The sequence below is a fragment of the Vanessa tameamea genome, chromosome Z (genome assembly GCF_037043105.1).
Source record: "Vanessa tameamea isolate UH-Manoa-2023 chromosome Z, ilVanTame1 primary haplotype, whole genome shotgun sequence".
Lineage (NCBI taxonomy): Eukaryota > Metazoa > Arthropoda > Insecta > Lepidoptera > Nymphalidae > Vanessa > Vanessa tameamea.
The window spans coordinates 958,665-981,407 of record NC_087341.1 but is presented as its reverse complement, the minus strand read 5'-3'; the positions used below and the strand labels follow the sequence as shown (position 1 = coordinate 981,407).

Genomic DNA, 22,743 nt, shown 5'->3' with positions numbered 1-22,743 from the left:
CTGACTCGGTGCTCTTGCGGCTGGCTTATAATTCAGGAGGTCCATTAACTTGAGTTCTATATCCAGACCGAGTCAATACAAAGTTACGGGGTTTATCCGTCGAGTGGCTTTATTATCACTTTCAGTAGGTGTGTTGATATTAACAGTTCCCAACTTCCCCTGGCCCAAGTCTATCTGGTGGCATTTAAAAATCAATTAATAACTTTACAAAGGCTTAAAGTCAATTTTTTTGTAAACTATTATGTAATCGATAAATTGTTTATTAAAATCATGTACATGTACATTTTGAATAATAGAATAAATATATTGTAAAGCCCAAGTATCCTATAAGGCTATATGTATGTATCTATGTACTATATCTGTCAAAATACAAATTGCCTTGAAGACGTAAAGAAAAACGAATAAATTTTTCGTCATCATCAAATAAAACACAACTTCTAAACTAACGGTTCGATTATTTTGCGTTACAATAACGCAATGGAAAAGTATTCACTTCTCCGCTTCGTACGGAACCAGTTCCAATGATATTTTAAAAGCGATTACGGACAAAGATTGTCTAGGAATTCTGAGGAACGCTGAAAAGCTTGAATATTCGACTCAGCCATCCTCCAGTGAAAGGCATCTCATTTATCTGTTTCGTGATAATGTACAAGACATTCGCAATAGACATTATTTCAAATAACGTAGTAGCTGTATACGGTAATAAAATAACTTCATGTAATATAATGTGACGTTGTTTAATTATAGCCTTTATGTTTAGAGGTGTAAGATTTATATTTCCATTGTTCGTATGACAGGTTAGGATATTCCGTGGATGTCGGGGATCAAAGGTTGATTAAGTACAAGGATCACTTGGATTTGATTTAACACGGCATCATGTTTGGTGTATGATTTTAATTTTAATAGATTTTCGATATCTTAATCTCATCAATTGGATTAAAAATTGAAATCGCCTAAATATTTAGTCCAATAAGTCTTTAATCAAAAGTTAGAATTCCTTGTTTAAATATTATTTGTGCAATAGTGTTATCCTACACGTGAATGATTAGAGAGTCACGTTGAAAGATAATTTATGTAGTTAACATATATTTTCAGTAACAATCTCATGGCATAGCTATATAAATATAAATATAATGTATAAAAAAGGAACAGCCTGTTGATGACCCACGGCTGGCTATAAGCATATCATTAGCCGTTATAAAATGTATAACTACAATAACTTATACTTTTATTATCAAAGTTGTTTAAAATAATTTGAATAATGTTTAATTAAAATCAGATAGAAATACGGTCCTAGAACGGCTCCCTGAGTAACTCACTAAAACATAACGATAGTTGATTATTTACGAGGCCTATTGTGCATTTAAATAGAGGTCGATTCGCTTCTTTTCGAGATTATTTCGAAAATACGGACTCGCTCTTCGTGCTTGTAATGCTTAATACCCCGAACATACGAAAAGGCAATGCGTATAATTTAAATTTGTAATTGTTGCGGCAAATCAAATAATTTTCAACTGAATATATCATTAATACTGTCGTTTTAGTAATGGTCCCTTGGTACAGTCGCGCCGAAGTCCATACGCGGGCATGAACCCGTTACCCGTTGGTCGTCAACCGCGCCGTGACCGGTGTACCAACGCGTACCACCACTTCCGCTCTGCCGGCATAATTATAAGCGGAAAATTCAACACCACCCGACTTAGAAGAAATTTGACGAACCGCTCACATTTAATAACCACGTCAATTTATTCCTTATTATTATAGCACATAGGATGAAAATTGCCTCGAACTAATCTAGATAGGTCCGTCGGTAAAAGAAACGAGAATCGACTGGTTATACACCACAAATATCTGCATAAGAAAATAATACTTAACGCGTTAAGAACAAGAGCGAATTTCCTGTCAAATAGAACGGCTAGCGCTGTCAACAGAAGCTCTGTGGATTCAGAGCACGTATCAGTCTATTTGGCCCCCAACGATTCGATATTGTGATCACAAAGTAACGATTACTCATACTGAAGTTTATTTAAGACAGGAAGAAATTGCAATTGTATTCCCCTAATGTTTATAACTTCCCAATAAGAAGGTTTTTGTTTGCACAAATCGTAATTAAAGGTTTGTTTATTACGAGATTGAATCTTAATGAATTTAGCGAGTCGGCGTGAAATATTAAATTGTGTTTACGGAAAGTTTTATACGAAGTCTTTGTGGTCAGTTGTATTCTTTGAGCTAATCGAGTTTTTACAAGCGAACTGAAACGGTCTGATTAATATTATGTTAAAAGAATGTATCCAAACAATTATTTTTAAAACAAAATACGTGCTAATGGAACGTGGGTATTGATGCTGTTTTTTGTGATTTTATTATTTTTTATAACGTTACCCTACAACAGTATGTAAACTGTTTTATTAGTTATATATAGTATGAATAAAGACGTAGTACTTTATAGTTGTATGAGGTACATTAAAAAATGTTATTTATTTAATATTTTTACCAAAATAGAAAATTTCAATACATTTACAGTTTCAAAAATTAACAAGCAACAACAAATTAGGCCATATCATATTCACTGTTAAATATTACTCGAAGGTTTAATAGATATTATAACGTTAACAGAAACGAATATATTTATGCAACGACAGGGGCTACATAGCTGTGACGCAGAATACTAAGAAGCGTGTTCACTTGTTATGTTACAACTACCATCACCTATTGCAGGTATTGTATGGGGCATTTTGTGACCACCTCCTTGGTTTAGTGGCTTGCCTACGAAATACAGGCAAATTTAAATATATTTACTTGTCATGGAGTAAAATTCAGTCAATATAACGTAATATTTTTACGTAAACGAATGTAATCTTATGTATATTGTTGGTTCTGCTAATCTATTCTACATATTCCATTGAATTCAATCGTACCTACTGTAATTCCGACAAATCATAATACATAATATTGTGTAAGTTTTCCACTTATTATTAATTAACCAATCAGCAACGTTTGATTCTTCGAATAAACATAATATGAATTGCTTTTAATTTCATTCTATACAATCTCTTAGCTGAACTTACTGAACATTGCTAATATATTGCCATCGCTTTCTTGCCTATGATGTTTGAAAAGGATAACGAGATTTAGTAAAATAAATAAATATAATATCTAATTACATTATATAATTGCGACTGAAACATTTTTAAATAAAATAATGCTTCGTGATTTGAATTTAATTAAGTTGCAAATGGTCTTAGTAAAGTTTGTTTGAAGTGTTACACAATTATAACCTCAAATAAAAGATGCCACGTGTCATAGTCTGACGGACGCCATATAAAAATGTAACTATATTTACTAAAATAAATGCATGTAAATAATAATTAATATAGATTATATAGGTATTCAAAAACAGAATTGTATGCAAGATAGGTTTTATTGATATTTAAAACAATAAAATATATACGGGATACATCCACACTAAGTATAATAATTGTCAATTATTAGAGTAAATGTATTTGGAAATTTAAAATAAATTAGGTTACGACCAGATGAAGTTAAATACAAGAATACTAGCGACAGAATAAACAGACAGCGTGAAACTCGGTTCAATGCAAATGAATGGCGAGATTTCTTCGAAGACAACTTGGCGATACACTAAGGCTCATAGTGGATGATGCGTCACCTGGAACGTCGGAACGTGCGCCTATAAAGTCGGAACGTACTCACGTTTCGTGTCGTTCGCGGACATGATGTCACCGGTGCTGGCGGCGTGTACCGACACGCTCCTCCGATACAGCACACAGTTAATCGAGGATACGTGTACGGACAACGATTTACAGCACAAAGTGGCAGTCCTCCCGTGTATTACCAATCTATGGAACAATAAAAGGTACGCGGTCTTGCATGACAATGAGTACGGCGTATGCAGGCAGCGCCGCGCGTGCCATTAGTAAGCGGCACTCGGTTCGAAGTAATTGACCGACGGGCTAATTTCATTCTAGCCGCATTGGTGGCTTCCTCTTTCCTCTTTCCTATCGGTCAGCGGCGGCCACGAGGCGGCTCGGACATGATCTGTTACATACGTAATTGAATTTCTGGGTTACCTTTTTAAAAAACGTCCAACGACTCTGAATTAGCGTGGCTTTTATACGGGATTCAATTAAAGATGGGGATCGAAAATCTTGTTGGGATGCACTTGTCGGATCGTCCCCTAATAGAAAAGATACATAATAGAATGATCTTATTTCATTCAACCGATCTTTAAGCCCCAGCGCTTAAAGACTTAACGCGATTAAATGCGCCAGAGAGTGGTCTTATTTTTAACAGATAGATTTATTTTGACGAGGACTTGATCACTTATTATTTATGTATGTATACATTGGTTTAAGAATCAACATCGACAGTTAAATTACACCTTGAAATGTAACTAAAACGAAATACTAATAAACTTATAATAATAAGTTGAGATTTTATTTTAAATTCTCGTCCGAAAATACTTATGTAATACATTTTATTCGTTAATCTAAACTATGAAAAACAAAACCTGTATGAAAGGACTATATATTGTCATCGAATACTCAACGGAAAATTTCAATTTACAATTATAAACTGCGAGTCGTGCTATATATGAAAAGGGCGAGATAATTTCTTTTTAATTAACATATACGCGGTTGGTTCAAATCCATAACAGTTGTATTCAATTATTATTTAATTTGTACTGATATTTTGATGCTCTAAATCTGTATTTACAAATCATCATACCGTGAGTTGCAAACTTGGATGAATATCTACCACGTGAGTATCGACCCGTATTAAACCAGCGTGGTGGAATAAGCTCTGATTTCCCAAAAAGAAAAAGCTAAGTGGGGTTACTTTTTTTGAATGACAAGGGTCCAGTCGTTTAAAAGCTTATATCTCATCTCAGTCCCTCGTGTCTTCTGAAATCAATAGTAGGTAACACGCATATCGAATAGTCTCAGTACACATACCAAACATCTGCAATTTGGGGTGACCACAAACTAATAACCATTCATCGTGTAGATTGGTCAGTCTACTCATGTATTACACCTAGGTAGCTGGCAAATGACAAATTAGTGGTCACGCCTGATCACTATAAAGCTATTTACATAAATGAAGATAGTTATGGCGCATGCTGAAATTGTTATCAGCTTAAACGCGAAATAACTGTTAATATGTATTACGGTGTTAGTGTCAAATTATGTTGGATAAATTGACTATTTATTTTGAAGTCGTTGCAATTTGAAAATGGAATTAAATCTATTTTTTTTAATTTGTCGGTAAACCGAGTTTTAAATTTTAAATTACATTTAGAATTTCGAATGTGCTATTTTTTTTTAAATTGACAACATAAATTCCAAATTAGAACAGCGTTTTATATCACTATTTGAAGATGGCAACTTTAGACTTTTATTATAATTACAAATTAGTGTTTACCTTTATATTAATTTAAAAGATGATATTGTTTATTAATAAATTAACAGTCTTTAGAAGAAGTCATGAATCTTATTGCACCACCCTGCTCTATTGCATATTTGGCAGAATTATGTCGGTAATTAGCACCAGAATACTCAGTAGAAATTGCTCAGGTTTGAACCTGTATCTTCGGTCGTATAGACAGTGGACCATTTTGGAACTTTGAAACACCGTGACAGATAAATACTTTTTACCCCGAAAAAATAACGCACCTATAACTTTTTCATCAGAAAAAATATAATCCACTATAAACAGCCCAAGAAACCCAATTATTCATCCTTCATTTATTTAGCAAAGTAATCAAATTTATTATGAATACGTAACTAATTAAATTCAGATATTGCAACGCTAAAATCCCCTAATTATAACTGTGTTAATGTTTTTGAGAAGTCTTAAATTTATTTTAACTTTCGAATTACAATCAAAATATTATAATTATGTTAAACTCATTCAATCAAATATTTATCAATTATTTATTGATTTGATAATATACTATATATTAAAAACTAGTTGACGACCGCGTCTTCAATCGTTTTTAGAGGTTCTTCGTTAGGCGTTAGTTATAAAAAGTAACCTAGGTCTTTCCTTAGTGTTCAAGCTAGCTTCATGGCGTATTTCATCAAATTCGGTTTTTGTTCAGTGTTACAGACAGACGGATATACAGAGTTACTTTATCATTGATAATATTAGTATAGTTTATGCCAAGTTTTATATTCCGTTTGTATATTGTAAGATATTGGTGAACGTAGTGTTACATAACAGCTTACATTTTTCCGCTAAAACGACACAAAAGAGACATGTTTGTGTCACGCTTGGCCTCTATTCGATTAGTGAAAACGTACTTAGCTTCGACCCTGTTGTTTAAGTATATAATCCAATTTCTTGTAACATGACCTAAGTTGATAATGAGCGTCAGAAATTTGTTTGTTTCAAAATCTAATTAGAATGGACATACATTACATTTTTCGTATAGTTACAAATTGTTAATTTTTTTTGTTATAAATCACGCAAGAACTGTTATATGCTCTGTATATCTAAAATGTTCCGAACAAGACAAGACGCGTTTAATTACAATTTAAAAAAATATTAAATGAATTTGAGCCAATAGGAACAAGTCATGTTATAAAGTAGAAATAAAAATTCTATATCACCAGAACCTCTAGCAAAGACTTAGAAATATTTTTTACTAACAACAGACACGTAATATTGTTTAAAACATTTTTCAACTTAGACGATTTCCCTTGTAGCTGTCCCCGTGTCACAGAGTCAAACACTACTATAAATAGTTGCAACATAAACTGTTTAGTATCATTATTATACTAAGAACCGATTGCTCAATGCTATCATCGAGAATATAAATGGAATTGTGTAACAATGCCTTCCAGCTTCGTAAAATTCTTCGATATTAATAATATGTCAGCAATAAAATAAGACGTGACCCATGATAACAAATGAACCGTGATCGCGACACTTAATTTTCACTAGTTTATACGTTCCACATCGAACGACTTGTGAGGTCCAGGAACTATCGGCAAAACTTGGCGCCAGAACGTCGTAAGATTGACGAGATGTTAGACGGGACACGCTTTCCAACCGCGACGACATTGTCTTCACTTGGCATTATATTGCGCTTCATTTAAAATAGACATACATTTTATTAAAAAAAAAAAAAAAACATGTGCAATAGTGTACCTTTACTTTGCTTTATTATACTTTGGGAATTGTTGAAAATCTATAAAGTCATATCCGAAGTCTAGGCGAGTGTAGTTGCGGACATTATTCGCTCCAAATATTTTTGTACATACAGCACTTTAAGCGGCTGATGGTATTACTTAAGAAATAGCGCTTATAAGTACGAAATACTCAATGTATCAACGTTATTGATTGTACGGTATATACAGTTTAAATTGAACCTAGAAACTGTGAATTAAACTTTGGTACGTAGTCTTTACAAATAATTGTCTGATATTAATACGAACAGAAATGTGTGTTTTATCACAATAATTTTACGTCTTGGGAGGTCTTAAAATTACAAACGATAACACTCAATATTTAGATGCAAAATTAACAATGAATTTATTTGTACATAAAAATAAATCAAACAGCTTAATAATTATTAAAAATACAATGATTCTGTATTCAACTTAACTTTAGTTCAGCACATAGTTAAGAAAAGATGGACGAAGGAGGTCTTAATGTGTTGAAATTAAGTAAATTAAAACAAACCTCCTTTGGTTATTTTTTATTAAGAGCATGGCAATTCACATATAGTTCCTAAAAAATAAAATTCACAAATATATAATTGTTATAAATCAATCAAAATAAATGATTACTTGAAGAGATTTAATAATACTTTTATAGCAACTATTAATAATATTATACAAAAAAAATATACATGTTGTAAAGTACTGTTGCTTGCATGTTGTAAATGCAATTATTAATAAACAATGTATTATTGTAAATTTCGTGCTATATTAACATAAGCATAACTAAAGGTATAAGCGCTACGCTTCAATTAGCTTAAATTAAAAAAGAAAAATATTTGTTCAATTAAAATAAATAGTTATTATTCAAAGTCACAATCTTTCCCGATTTGTATTAATTAAACTTAACATTTAGAATATTTCAAATTTCAAAACCTTTACTGTAAAATTCACGATCAAAATAAACCAGATGGCCTAATTTAGTTAAAGCTTCAAACATGGAATCTCGCTAAATTAAGGAATTCTTAAATATGACATTTCAATTTACTATTAGGAACTCGTTCTACATAAATATCTCGAAATAAATACTGCTTCTAAAACCTCGAAACTAAAATAAGATATTTATTTTAATATTTAACTTAATAGAATTTATGATTTTGCATTGTCAATTGTCTTTTATAGTAGCAACTTGACGTGCCAGAAGCTGGCTGAGGCATAGATAAAAAATATTGATCATAGTTTAAGTTGATTTGAGATACTACACTAAGCGGCCGATGGACCATGAGCAAATTTTCATTGATATTATTGTCACATGAAATAAGCATAACGCAAAAATTTGTATTGTGCAAGTATTAAAAATATATCTATTATACAAGAGATTCGCACGTATAGCGTCAATAGTCTAAATTGAACGCTCTATAATGATTATATGCTAAAAACTTCTCCGCAACGCCTTTCCAATGTTTATGTATTTTGATTTAATAGTTTTTTTCATTTTGGCAAACAAAAACTCCACTCATTTATCATTAATGGCACTAAACGACTATCTATTTCATTACTTTATACACGATTGTTATTTTAATTTTAATAATAGTAATTTTATTATTCAGTTCCAAAATCTTTCAGTAAGATTCGGGATGATTATTATTTAGACAATCAAACTTAACATCGATTAGAGAAATATGAAATGGTATATAAATAACATTATATTTTCTACATTTGTAAATATATATTATTGTTGCTGAAATGTAACATCAAAATATTGGTAACAAAACTAAATTCAATGCTTAAAATCAATTTACAGACGAGATTAAATATATTGACATAATTCTCGAATTTGTTTAATATATATAAGTTATGGAACAAACGATTTTATTCGGATCGTAAACGTCTCTAATGAAATCGATTTACATAAAGTTTGTAAAGAACATCTCTTACCTCTCAGCTATAACGCGAGTGCAAAACAAATACGTCCCTTTATTTTTATACTAGTTCGTGAACGTCGCCCGCGTATGAGTGGGGGGCAGGTGTTAGGTACCGTGTGATCTTTTGATTGCCTGACAACTTGTATGCAGAATATCATAACGACCGGTTGAGTATTTAAGACTTAAATGTGTAAGGAACTCACTTTCACCTACTTAGGATAATATAATAAGAAATATGTATGTTTAACAAGAGTGGTCTCTGAATTGCTATTGGCTTTTGGATCAGTTCCACCTAACCCGTCGAGATGATATTTTCAATATTTTTGGAGATAATACAATTCATTGTGATTATTATTGTTTCTCGCATCGCAACTTCTTTAACAATACACAGTCTCTGAATATATTTGATTCATAAAGTACCACGATATGTTTTGTTTATATTGTTTTTGTTTTATATACAAATCTGTGCTTTGACCTAAAATGTCACGCTTGATAAAGAAGACACGTTCGATTCTTAATTCAAAATCTTAGTTGATGATATGAACAGAAAAATATAATACCCAACAAAAACATGAAACAAACAATGACATATCTAAAAAGTAGCAATGACTGCTTCAAATATCTGATATACTCGTAAATCCAATTTTTAAGGCCTGAGAATTGATTTTGCCGTTGACATATACAATAGAATATATTTTAATAGAGTTATATTACATAAATACGTGATTAATAAAAACGGAACTGCATTGTTTATTTTATAATAAATAATTTAATTAATGAACAAATATCAAGAGATTGTTTACTAATGAAACCAAGAGTTGTACTTACAGGATCGTCAACGATTCTTTTATTATTAAAATTGTTATGAGCCATAAAAAACCTTATTCGTATACATAAGTAGCCGTTGAACACACAGCGAAACGCATTAAACATCATTTTTATCTGCAAATATTTTTATAAACATATTTTTATATCCGAATGGATATTTGTCTTGATTATATTTATAAAACTTTAAATCAAACACACGCTTTTATTTATAACGTATCAGCTTTATATGTTTTTGAAGTCGAGGCAAATAATGAAATTATTTAATTATACATCGTATACATTGAATCGCATCGCTAAAATCATATAATATATTTATCTAATGAAAGCCATTCCACAGATAACCGATGCATTTTCGCATGCCATATTTATAGGGTTAAAAAAACTACCATTGTTATTATGGTAATACAATAAAAAAATGATCAGATTAAATTTGATGGATTATATCGGTAAACTGATTGCAATTACTAAGCGACTGCGGTGAAATTATATTTTTTTTTCAATTGCAAAGAAGGCGTTAGTAAAGCCTGTCGACCACCACAGTGCAACAATACTTACAGCGCGTGTTTATTTTCTTCAGCGATATAAGGTTACATAATATGCCCGAGACAATGTTTCGTCCCTTGTTAGATTTTCAAACAGTTCACCTAAGCGTTGAGATGAGGATTTATTATATTTTGCTAGTCTTCCTCTCATTGAAAATTACTATATTACTGTTTAAATAATGTTAAAACTGGATAAGAGCAGACAATCTGTGTATATTCAATGAGCATTTTGTTGGAAGTGTAATTTTAAACTCAACTTTATACCTATTGTAAAAAAAGTATAAACCAAATACACCCAAAAAATATCTAAATATCTTACAGTTTAACAAATTGGCACTAACACGGAAAAGAATAACGTTTTACTAAAATTGAACTGCAAATTTGGCTAAAATCGATATCTATTTCGATGTTATAGAGAGGAAATTATCGGTCAATGTCAATTCGTAGCTTAAAATACCGAACACATATGCATTCGAAAATAAATTAACTTGACCTGAGACCAGTAAGTGTTGCCTATAGTAAAAACACAAATACCCTCATTTCTAAATTTAGTTTAGTCGATAAATTATTAACGAGACAGCTTAGAGCTAGGTGATACTGATTCGTAGCACTGTATAGCATTAAAACATGTGGTTTGTTAACCTAACCGTTTTTTGATCCCTGTGAACGTAAAACAAAGAACCGTTATGAGATAAAAATTAATACATTGTTGATTAAACTAAAGAGATTAATTGAATTTACAAGCCGCTTCAAACACTGTATGTAGCTATTGAAAGGCTTTATTTACACGCGAATAAACTAGCAATATTAACCGATTTTGTTTTAATTAAACCTTTGCCTTATTAGCAGTTACGAAATTAAAAAAATAGTGTTCGAAAATTTCAAATTGTGTTTATTATTCGAACGGTTGTAACTATAAGCTTTTAGTTTAATTAGCTAGATACTAAAACGCCTATCAAAGTAAAGTTAACTAATTTGAGTTTTATCTGAATGATCATTGGTTGTTGGCAGCTGATGACGTAATACGCGACCAATGAGCGATCAGTATTTAGTCAGTTTACAACTGCTAATGATTTCATGTTTTAAATATAAAATAACGATTGATCTACACATTGCTTGTGCTTATAAGAAAACATTTAAATTAATTTACTTTGCTTTCCATTTAATAAATAACAATAATATATTTTTTATATCTGTAATTAACGAATTATTTTCATTCGAAATGTCAAAACCATACAATAAAAATAACTGCACTACAACAGATCCGTTGCACTCATTGGCTCGCTTGATATTACGTTTAATTTATATGTAAAGACAATAATTAAACACTCATGTGGACATTGCTCGTAACGCGTAATCATTGAGCGCTGTACCTACCGCATTATTATCAAACTCTGTTATTGTTAAATTAATTAATGTTCTATATATGTATAGTAGACATCTTTATCACTCCTGAGGTCAAATGCGAGTTAAACAGAAAAATAATTTGCCACAGATAATGTAACAGAGATGTTTCTTGTTTTCGTTAATCGGAACACACAGATTGTTTTATGTTTTATTTTTATAATCGATTCGTTTTTGACCGCGGTATCGCTCGTGTGTTAGGTGTTCGTAGCAGACAGACATACAGAGTTAATTTCTCATTTCCAATATAACAGAAGATTTATTATTAACGCTAGCTACTTTTTCATCTTACGTATCTTTTTATGTCCTGTTTTCTCGAAGTCGATATCATCTCGTTTAGCTTTCACTGAAACTATCTAATACTCTCTGTATTATGAACGCTTAAATAGGTGAACGATATTAATATTGATTCGCGAAATAAGGGGCCTTACAGACAATATCAGATGAGATGCAATTTAATAGCAGTTTTATTATTTAAATTATACATCTCTGTTATGTAAGATGGTAGTTGAATGGGTTTGATTTATACTATAATAACAAATTCGCAATAAATAAAATATGGCCCAATGAATGTTTGTATATATATTTTAATTCGATAAAACCAAAACGCTACGTCGATCAAAAGAAAAATGTCAAACAAACGGTAAATATATACGTATTACGTTTTATTGTTTACGTGTTCGCTAATAGAATAATAAAACGTGTACGCTAAAAGCCATAATCAAGAATGTCATCTATAAAAAACGAACAATTGTTTAAATTGTAGAGTATTTACGCGTGCAGCTCAGTTAACACAACACATTATTGATAACGAAAGGGAATTTCGTTTACACACGCAACACACACGGAAATCGTACCGAATAACAAAGAGACACCCTTAAAATAAAAACCAGTATGGGTGTTGACAGCCGGTGGTGGGTTAACGCTTGGCTTCGCACGAAATACGCGCCGCCCAGTCCTGATAACACGCCCTTCTCAAAAACGTACCAACTTACCCATTGGCCCATTTACATGCGTCCGAAAATGTTGTACGGATTACAGGTTCGTATTACAATCTACTACTAAGGGTATGAGTGGCCCATAAGTCGTGTGTATCATATACGGGCCACGTACTCGTGCGGTGGGCCGTAACAGCGCGTCGTTGGCTCGTAATGTGATTTTGTGCGGCGCGCCCAAACCGCGATATCTACCCGACAATATTTACTACCTGTGTACTGCCTTTTAAACCTCCCCCATAACCCGAGATTGGCCTTTGCGTGAGCTCATTTCGATATTACGACGACGAATAATTAGCTTTATCGGATACCATTTTTACGAACCGAATTATTTATTGTCGCCTGAAAGGCAATGTGAGTTATTCGTTTTAGGAAAGTATGTTCGCTGTTGTATCGGTTCGGTTAGTCGAAGGGACTTTTTTCCGAGTCGATGATTAAAAAATAGCATTTAGATTTTCACCATAGACGGTCTCGTAACATGATGTCTAGTCGAACAAGTAACTCGATCTTCTTTACGATCTCCGACAAATTCTTAACACGGGGCTGTCAACGACAGTTAGGACGAGTCTTTAATTTCATAGGCCGTGTGTCATCGGACTGATAAACCCGTTGGAGTGGAAGGAAAAGGTGTACGTCTATTACCTCACAAAATATCTTGTCGTGTAGTTTTATATGGGTGCCGACGATGTCAATGGTAATTTCAAATTGTAAGGGTAACCCAATATGCTGGGGCGGTTTCGTTCTGCCTACGTGAGTCGGCAATGCGGCACTCGGTACTAGAAGGTGTACAGTTACATTGAACTTGTTCGTATCTTTTTCATTTGTGCTAAATGACACAATGTGTCGCCATGACTTTTATCGCCGGCAGCGTTTTTAATTGCATGCTCTTTTTTCTATTGGAAAACACATTATGGGTAATTTTAGAAGCTTTGTGATGATTACGTGATTTATTATATAAAAATAGCTTATATATATGCGTTTAATTTGACAAAATATAATTTTAAAAATGATAAATGTTAGTTTCCTATTGTGATATTTTTAAGCTTTAACAATTAACAAAACATATACAAATGCACTACTACAAAGATGTAAGATTAAAGAATAGTTATTCATCAAAACGAATGATATAAAGTATTATATTTATGATGTTTAAGATATCCTTAAGTATCACACTTGAATCTAATCAAATATATACGAACGGTTAATATTTACTAGAAATAATGAATAACAAATAAAATTTAACAACTTATATTCTTTAAGATTTTATTATGATGTGCATTGGATATACATTCCTTTAAACTCAATATAAATATACCCTGGACGTCTCTCGAACCATATTATTTATACAACCTACAATTCAACATATCAAACTAAAATAACATAATATAAATTCTGAATAAACTTCATTGAACATAAATAAACTACTGAAGCGAAGCTTCGAAAGATTGTTGAAAATTTTTAGTTATTTAATAATAAGCAGAACGAAAAGTTTTTCATTCTATAAACTTTGAATATAAATAAATTTATTGAATAAATAAATGTGTAATGAAATAGATCTCAAGTCAAGGCAAATCAAAGTTTTATAATTCACTACTTTTAATATCAAAGTATACATCCTACAACGTACAAGAATCAATCTTAGGGTAACCATTACTTTTTAACTACTGAACCGATTTTGGGGAAAGTTTTCTGAAATAAAACCAGTGATATACGCTACCCGGAGATACGAAAACAGAACTCTCTAACGAAGCCAGTTTTAAAAGAAATTAGTTTTTAATTAAAAGTTGAGTTCATTTTAAATTTTAAGAAAACATTCCCGGACTGTAAAATTGAGGGAAGTATATTATTCAACTTCATTTTTGATATTTTTATATAACTAGCAACGTTATATGTATTTGAAAAGTGTAGAAGTAAGTTAGATTGTTTTCGCATAAACAATAGGTTACGATCAGCAGATCCCTCACCATCGAAGAGTTGGAATGTAAGGAGATGACATCCAGACTTTACAGAGACAATAGAAAACGTCAGCATTAAATAAACAATGCTCAGAGTTTCTATTGGTTTCCCTTTTCAAACATTGATACAGAAAGTCACCTAGAACTTGTAATTTGTCAAAACTAAATCTTATCATATTGGAATTTAGTTCAAATTGCGTTATCTTCACATCGAAACGAGCTTGTATTACAGTGCCTCGAGGCTGAATTCCACCACTTGCCACTTACGACTCAAGTCATGTTTCGCCAACTACACATTTAATATCATCTGCATAAAGTTGAAAGTCGTTTGACAAATTATATTTATTATTGTAATTTGTCCGCAGCTACGTTCATGTGGTCACTGCAAATAGACGCACATTTATTGACTATTCCATTTATTTTCCGTTATAAAAGTGTTCAATACAGAATATCTAATATAATATAATATTTATTAATGAATAAAGAAAATTGTTGTTTTTATCTATTTTGATCCAAGTGCATGGTAAAATCAATGTCAAAAGCTTAGTATTTATCAAATAGTGATGATGATGACCTGGTCCTCCTGACTGATGGCGTGGCTTCCCATGGCGGACAATCTCAAGGTAGCCTAGCCAACTATGAAGGGCATATAACACAATGCATGCCCAAGTGTGTGCCCAAACAGACACCGGCTGCTACTGAGAATTTTTTGGCTGAAAATCTAAATAACTTTTAATAAGAACAACCTGAGGTTTACTCAGGATCTCAGAATTAGCAGCTTTATCTATCCACGATACCAACAAAGCTATGATAGACCCTCGCTTAATCAAACGCACTGCTTGAATGTGGTTCGGTGGATATTCATTCGATGCTCGCATCAGCCCTGGTTTGAACCCACAATCTTCAGCTATAGGATAGCTACATAAATAAATTCTTGTCACGGTTTTTGTTATAAGCTTAATCAATAAGCATGTTGGTGCAGTAGGAACGTGACTGTGAGTGCTCTCCAAATTATTTTCTCCAAACAATCCGTCAAGATCGTCGTTCATCAATTTCAGTTTTCAAGAAACAAACTAATAGTCAGTCAGACTTTCATATAAACGCACGACCGTATTGTACAATACGTAGTTAGCAACTCATTTATAACAACGATTTCATATTGATTTAAGACTATGAAATTTAGGTGACAATAACTTGGTAACATTGAGCTGATGATTGGACCAGGAAACGGAGTAATATGCTCGACCTTTTGTTTTCTCAAACATTAATGAATACTATTTCTAAGATATTGTTTACATCTATTAGTATTTAAAGGTTGTTTTATTTGCGTTACTTCTCAGTATTATCACATTAAAGCGTTTTTTTTCTCGGATACAAAAACAAAATGCTAAAGGTGATAAAACAAATAAACTTCACGTTTCGCCGCGCATTGTTGATACAGTCTTCTATCACAGTCTAGAAATTACCACAACAACTTTAACTTGGTAAAAAACTGGTCGATTTAAATATATAACAATAAACTTTTTGATAGTTATTATATATAACCGTTATATTTAAATGGGAGCTACCTTTCATATATTTTTATATTAAATTATTATTTAGATTATATGTACTTTTTAAATATAATGTAATTAAGTTTTTGTTAATAGTCGTAGTCGTTAATACTTTCCGTTGTTGTGATATTGCAATGTTTTATATGCTTATTTTACAAAATAGACCGGGTGCAGAACGAATACTTTATTGTGCTTAACAAGACCCTTATGATTATTCGGTTTACAATAATCTATTTTTTTTAGATAAGCGTCCTAAATTCGAATTCGTGACTTTAAGAAGTAACCAAACAATTTAATTACGAGACCAATGAAACAGTTACAGTTAAATAATAAAATCATAACCAGTAACTCTGTATCTACGCGTAGCTAAAAAAATTAATCCATTTTGATCACGAGTAAACACACTTGTCCAATTCACGACAACCTAATTATATTCCTCGTATGAAAACTTGATACTAGCGTGTTCAATTTAAATTTATAACGTCTTTCTTATTCGTTCTTTCTTAAACAAAAAAATTCTCGCGGAAAGTATAAAATATTTTCTGTTTAACACTTAATTTTACTAAAAAATACAAAATAATTCTACACTTTTTGTACGACACGAGTTCTTGCAAACACTTTTTTCATGATATAACATTGTCTTTGTTGGTATTAATTTAGAATGATAGGAAAATATAAAAAAAAAAACACGCAATTGATAACAGAACTGTTCTTTTTTCAATTTGATTGACGTTTGAACTTTTCAAAATGTAAATCTTATTGATAATTATAAATGGATCGTTCATGCAATTACCAAAAGTAATTACTAAGATATTTGCAATGTAAGCAACATATTATATAGAAAGTATTACTAAAACTCATTAAACAATGATAACAAAACAAAGCGACCTTTAAATTCTCAAGTTTTTCCTCAACATTTCCCCCACGACCGATCCGTTCCGTGTGTCGTTCAGATCATTGAGACCGTAGCGCGTGGATTTCGCAATAACAGCGATAGGTGAGAATGATATTTTTATGTTTATCTCATTTTTATGACTTCAAGTAGGAAGCGAGAGGTGGCGAGCTACATAGACGTTTAATTGAAGGCATAGGGGCGAGGGTGAAACACCCCCTGAAGGCGAAATAATAAAAAAATAAAGCCGAGCCATCCCCGCGAGCGCGGATGCCATGAAAGTGGCACGCCGTGGATAAATGAAGGTTTTTTTGTTTGTGGAATACGCCTAAGCTCCGTCGCTCCACTTTAGCATTGTCGTTTCAATTCTGTGAATGTTAGTTCATTCATAGCCCGTGAGTCATTAAGTGAAGCTCGAGCGTTGTTTTATCCAGAAACCATCGTATAGCACCCGCCGTTTTAATTACTGTTAACGTTAAAACGTCTGTCGCGGTTCGATGGCTGAGGCTTATTAAATCCGGCCACTTGATAATGGAGCACCAACGAAAAAGATATACCATTCCATATTTATTTACGAGTATCTCATCCGATGGAGGGCGAGAATTAAGTCAACAACAAACTTAACAAAAGAGGCCGAGTTCATTTCGTCCGATCGAATTTTGGAAATACGTCGTTATGTCTACCCGACAGAGCCCACAGTCGCGTGCAGTGCTTCGAGGCGAGGGGCGCAGCCTGTCACTTCTGCGATTTAAGTGACAGTTTTATTAATTTCCCATAGTACTCATCCCTATTTTCCACCCTTCTCGGCTACAAACAATGCTGCATTGGCGGCATATGGACGGCAGTGTTTGCGCTAATCTTCACCGAGTAATATAAAATTCAAACGAACCGTGGAATAATGTCTTAAACCAGTAATCGCTTTGTTAATTAACTTCTTATTTATGGAGCGTTATATTACATTAAATCATTGCGACTAAGACGTTCAATCATGTTCCGAGACGGATAAAAAAGTTACGTTCGCATCTTTCGTCTCATTCGTTTTCACTTAATCAATTTCTCAAAAAGTGTAATTCGAGCGATTTCCTTCATCGTGTACATTAATCTTAATAGAATAATGATACGGGCTTTGCATCGTAATAAAGATAGTCGGTATATGGGTGCGTGGTCTGCGAGCGAATGCGTACGGGGCTAACAGATAAGCTGCAGCTTAACGCCAGGACAGCAGCCGATGGCTTATCTCGATTTCAATTATCATGGCGCTTTCATTGGCCCGCCGGTGGGAGGGCGAGGCGTGCGGAGGGCGGTCACGACCCAAGTTATCTCAAATCTCTTCCAAATCGGACTACGCCATTTACGCTTGTGACCACCTTAAACTTTAGTTACGCTGCGTCGTCTAGATGCTAAATAATTGTGGTTTGATGATCACGTAATGTTAATGAACGTGCTTCCATTTACTAAACAGATCAACAAATCTTTTTTGCTATAAAGCTCTGCATTGTTTATTGTTTAATTTGAAATTAATGTTTCCTATTTATTATTCTTGGTAAATTATTATTTTTTTTATTAATAAATAGACATTTCTAATGAGATCGTTTGTCAGCAGATACGGAATGGATTTGAACGGCGCAAGGAGAAAAAATGCCACCCGAGAAACCACAAGCACGCTAAAAGCATGGCTTAATGAGCATAAGAAAAATCCGTACCCGACTAAAGGCGAAAAGATAATGCTAGCTATCATCACGAAGATGACTCTCACACAAGTGTCCACATGGTTCGCTAATGCGCGCCGACGCCTCAAGAAGGAGAATAAGATGACCTGGGAGCCGAGAAACAGGGTTGATGATGATGACAATAATAATGATGATGATGACCACAAAAGTAATGACGGAAAAGATGCTTTGGGTAGGTTTCCCCTTTAGATATATAGTAAACACAATTTTGTTATATTCATTTAATCCTAAGTGTATGAAATATAACAGAATTTTAAGTATAAGATTACATTAATTACATTAACAGCCTGTAAATTTCCCACTGCTGGGTTAAGGCTTCTTCTCCCTTTGAGGAGAAGGTTTGGATCATATTTCACCACACTGCACCAATGCGGATTGGTGGATACACATGTAGCCGGATTTTCATTGAAATTAGACACAGGCAGGATTCCTCACGATGTTTTCCTTCACTGCCGAGCACGAGATGAATTATAAAAACACAAATTAATCACATAAAAATTCAGTGGTGCTTGCTTGGGTTAGAACTCGCAATCATCGGTTAAGATGCACGCGTTCTTACCACTGGGCCATCTCGGCTCAAGTATAAGATGTTATATTTCAATGTTTTTAATTTAAAATATTTTTTATAGATGGAAAAGACTCCGGCACAGGATCCAGTGAGGACGGCGATAGACCTCAGCAAAGGCTAGACCTTTTGGGGCAACGAACAGAATCTGAATGGTCAGAATCACGTGCAGATAGTGGACCGGAATCGCCTGAGCCATACGAAAGACCTATTCACCCAGCATACCAGCATTTACCGTCGCGCGCACCACCTGGAAGTACACCAGCCTCAGCTAAGCCCAGAATATGGTCACTCGCTGACATGGCCAGCAAAGATGGGGAAGCGCCAGCACCACCATCGGCTGCATCTGCTTTCTACCAGTCTGCGGCAGCAGCGGCAGCGGCCCGGCTCGCACACCCCTACAGCCGACCAGAACTATACCGAGGCCTCTATCCGCCGACTCATCCCGCTGACGCGCTACTGGAGTACTCGCGCTCCCTCGCTCTTGCTGCACCCGCGCCTGCTCCCCCCGCTCCCTCCCCGTCCTCGTCCTCGACCTCGTCGCTTGCCGAGCCGCCGCCTCCCTCCCGCGCCTGACCGCCTGCTCTTCGCCCGCCGCTGGCGCACCGACAATAATCACGATCTCGGCCGACGAGCGCCGCAACGGCTTTGACGGCATCACGTCTGTAAATATCGACCTATAAATATAAATATATATATATACATACGTATATACGTGATAATAAATAATTTATGCACCGGTAGAGAAGCTTAGATTTGTGATAGTGGACACGTGAGGTTGACATCTCGCTTACGTCGACGCTGCGCCCGCGCCGACCGACCGACAATACTAGGTGCTATTACGAGTTGGACCTTGCGACACGTTGCGTAGTTATTACTGGAAGTGGTTAAACGAAGTGATTTAATAAAAAAAATAGGTATTAATATGTGTTATGTTTCCTCTAGGTAAACGACACTTTTAGACTATTATTTCATTTGTAGAGTGTAAATTATTATTTTTTTCGAAACGTTCTCCTTATATTTAGTGCCTAATTACGTCCAGTTTATCTCTTGTTTGATAGTTTGGTAAATATCTAACGATTCGAATTTTAATATTTATTGGTAAGAGGTCAGTAGCTGTAACATATTTCGTTTCGTTTAATGTACTATTTTAATATAAGAAATACTGATGGCAGATTGTGAGACATCTGTATAGATTCATTTCTAGTCAGAAGACTATGACCGTCTATGATAAACATATAATTAAAAATGTCATTATAGAAGGAAGCATTTTAATTTATAAGTAATTTTTTAGCTACGAAATCAGTTTTATCTGGCGTATTGAATCTCCTTTGGAACAAATAAATATATGAAAATTTAATTAATAATCCGAAATTGTTTACTATAAATAAATCATTTATTATGATAGTTATTATTGATGATTCGAATTCGCATTTCGTCATCGTTTGAATTTTTCACGAAGCAAAATGTTAGCGGAGTAAAGCAATAGCGAGTATTGTATTGTGAATAAATTTAGATACAGCATCGCACTCAATAAATGTAAGAGATTAATAGCGAGTACTAAAACATTGTAAAAATCTACTTTTAAAACGAATACCGTATAATTGTTCTTATAATATAAATATCAACGAATATTTAAAGTTGTCATAGACCAGTTTGTCCTGAAAAAAAAAAAAAAAATACAATTGACCTTGTATATTTGTAACAAAATATTGTATAGGTATAATCACGGTTTGTTCCCGACACTGTAAAATATGTTTTTTTTTTTTTTTTTCAATAATGTAGAGACTGAAAGTCCAAAATTGAGTCTATAATTTTGTACATACATACGTCACTGTTGTAAGTATATACTGGTAACATAAATATTTAAGAAAAGTAAACGCAATAATTTTTCTGTATTAGCAATCCTTTTGATGTATATAAAAAACGGCGGAAGACGGGAAGAGGTTATAAAACGTATGTCCGCACTTGCACCATAACACTTCAACCGTCACGACATTTGTATAATTAAATCACAAAATAACATACGAAGCTGTACCTCAGTTATTACTGGACATCGTGACACAGTCGCATCGATGTCGCGTCGTGAATTATAATAAGACTTACAGGAATAGGATCATTTAGGATCCACGATTGGTACACCACAATCATTTCAGTGTAAAGATTTGTGCAAAGCACCGAGTTACAATGACTGACGTGCAAGTGTAGACAGCCGTAATGCTCTTAGTGTTGCACGATAATATGGGGTATGATGAAGTTACTTTCCTCTCCGTTACGTATAACAATGATAGTTCTGTGTGTTAGAATAATATCGAGTATTAATCGACGTTTTACGTTTATTTCAATGTTAACTATTATACGAATCCTGATACCTTCGCAAATTAAGTTATTTAGGATATATATTGTTTGTAATTGTATTTTGTTAGCTTCAATGTCTTCAACCGTTCTTCCGAAAGATGTGTGAATAGATGCAATAAAATTTAATACAGAAATAATAACAGATTTTCATTGTCGTCGAACCTCGAACCTCCACATGATATGTTATTAGTTAAGAACAAGGCTGTATCTTGTAATATTAAATCATAAAACAGCTACAACACAAATGTTATTTGATTTCTCAATTTCCATTATTATTAAGTTATTTTAATATACTACATATCTCTAAAATTAAGGCGACAGCGTACTTAATTCATCTCCAGCTAAAACTAATCTTATATCAAAAATCAAAGTTAGTAACTTGTTTGATTAAATAAGATATTCTAAAACGGGCAATCTCAAAAAATTTGAAGACTCAAAGAGCCCAGCTTAGAGTCAATTTCCATTCGCATATACATCAAATAAATTAAATCAATTAAAATAGTTCCAAGTACTGTCGTACAAATAAAATATTGTAAACTCGGACATTATAACAACAGGATGAGGAGTCGCATGGAAATATTAGTAATTACTGCTTGTATCCTTGGTTCTGCCGCTGTAAATCAGTCGTCAATTATATCGTCTAAGTAAATTCCTTGTGCCCAATTAGACATCAAAGTCGGGTTTGCTTCGACTATTTATTATGAGAATACACAAATTTTCCCACTTATAACTAAGCCGACTAACAAATACATATAAATCATAGCTCACCTTTGATGTGACTGTCCGGCTGACGTCAACAGGACTGATATGTC

At 33.5% G+C, this 22,743-nt stretch overlaps 1 protein-coding gene across 3 annotated transcripts in view; it reads left to right on the top strand.

Moving 5' to 3' along the window:
* The window catches only part of LOC113403991 (homeobox protein caupolican), a 62,800-nt gene extending 40,729 nt beyond the window's left edge, over positions 1 to 22,071 (top strand). For 2 of the 3 annotated variants that reach the window (XM_026644707.2, XM_026644705.2), the window contains exons 4-5: positions 18,879 to 19,180; positions 19,638 to 22,071. In XM_026644707.2, the coding sequence (XP_026500492.1) occupies positions 18,879 to 19,180; positions 19,638 to 20,149 (814 nt within the window). In that variant the 3' untranslated portion in view covers positions 20,150 to 22,071. The remainder of the gene's footprint in view (positions 1 to 18,878; positions 19,181 to 19,637) is intronic. The other variant, XM_026644706.2, reaches the window with a different exon arrangement.
* Positions 22,072 to 22,743: the final 672 nt, after the last annotated feature.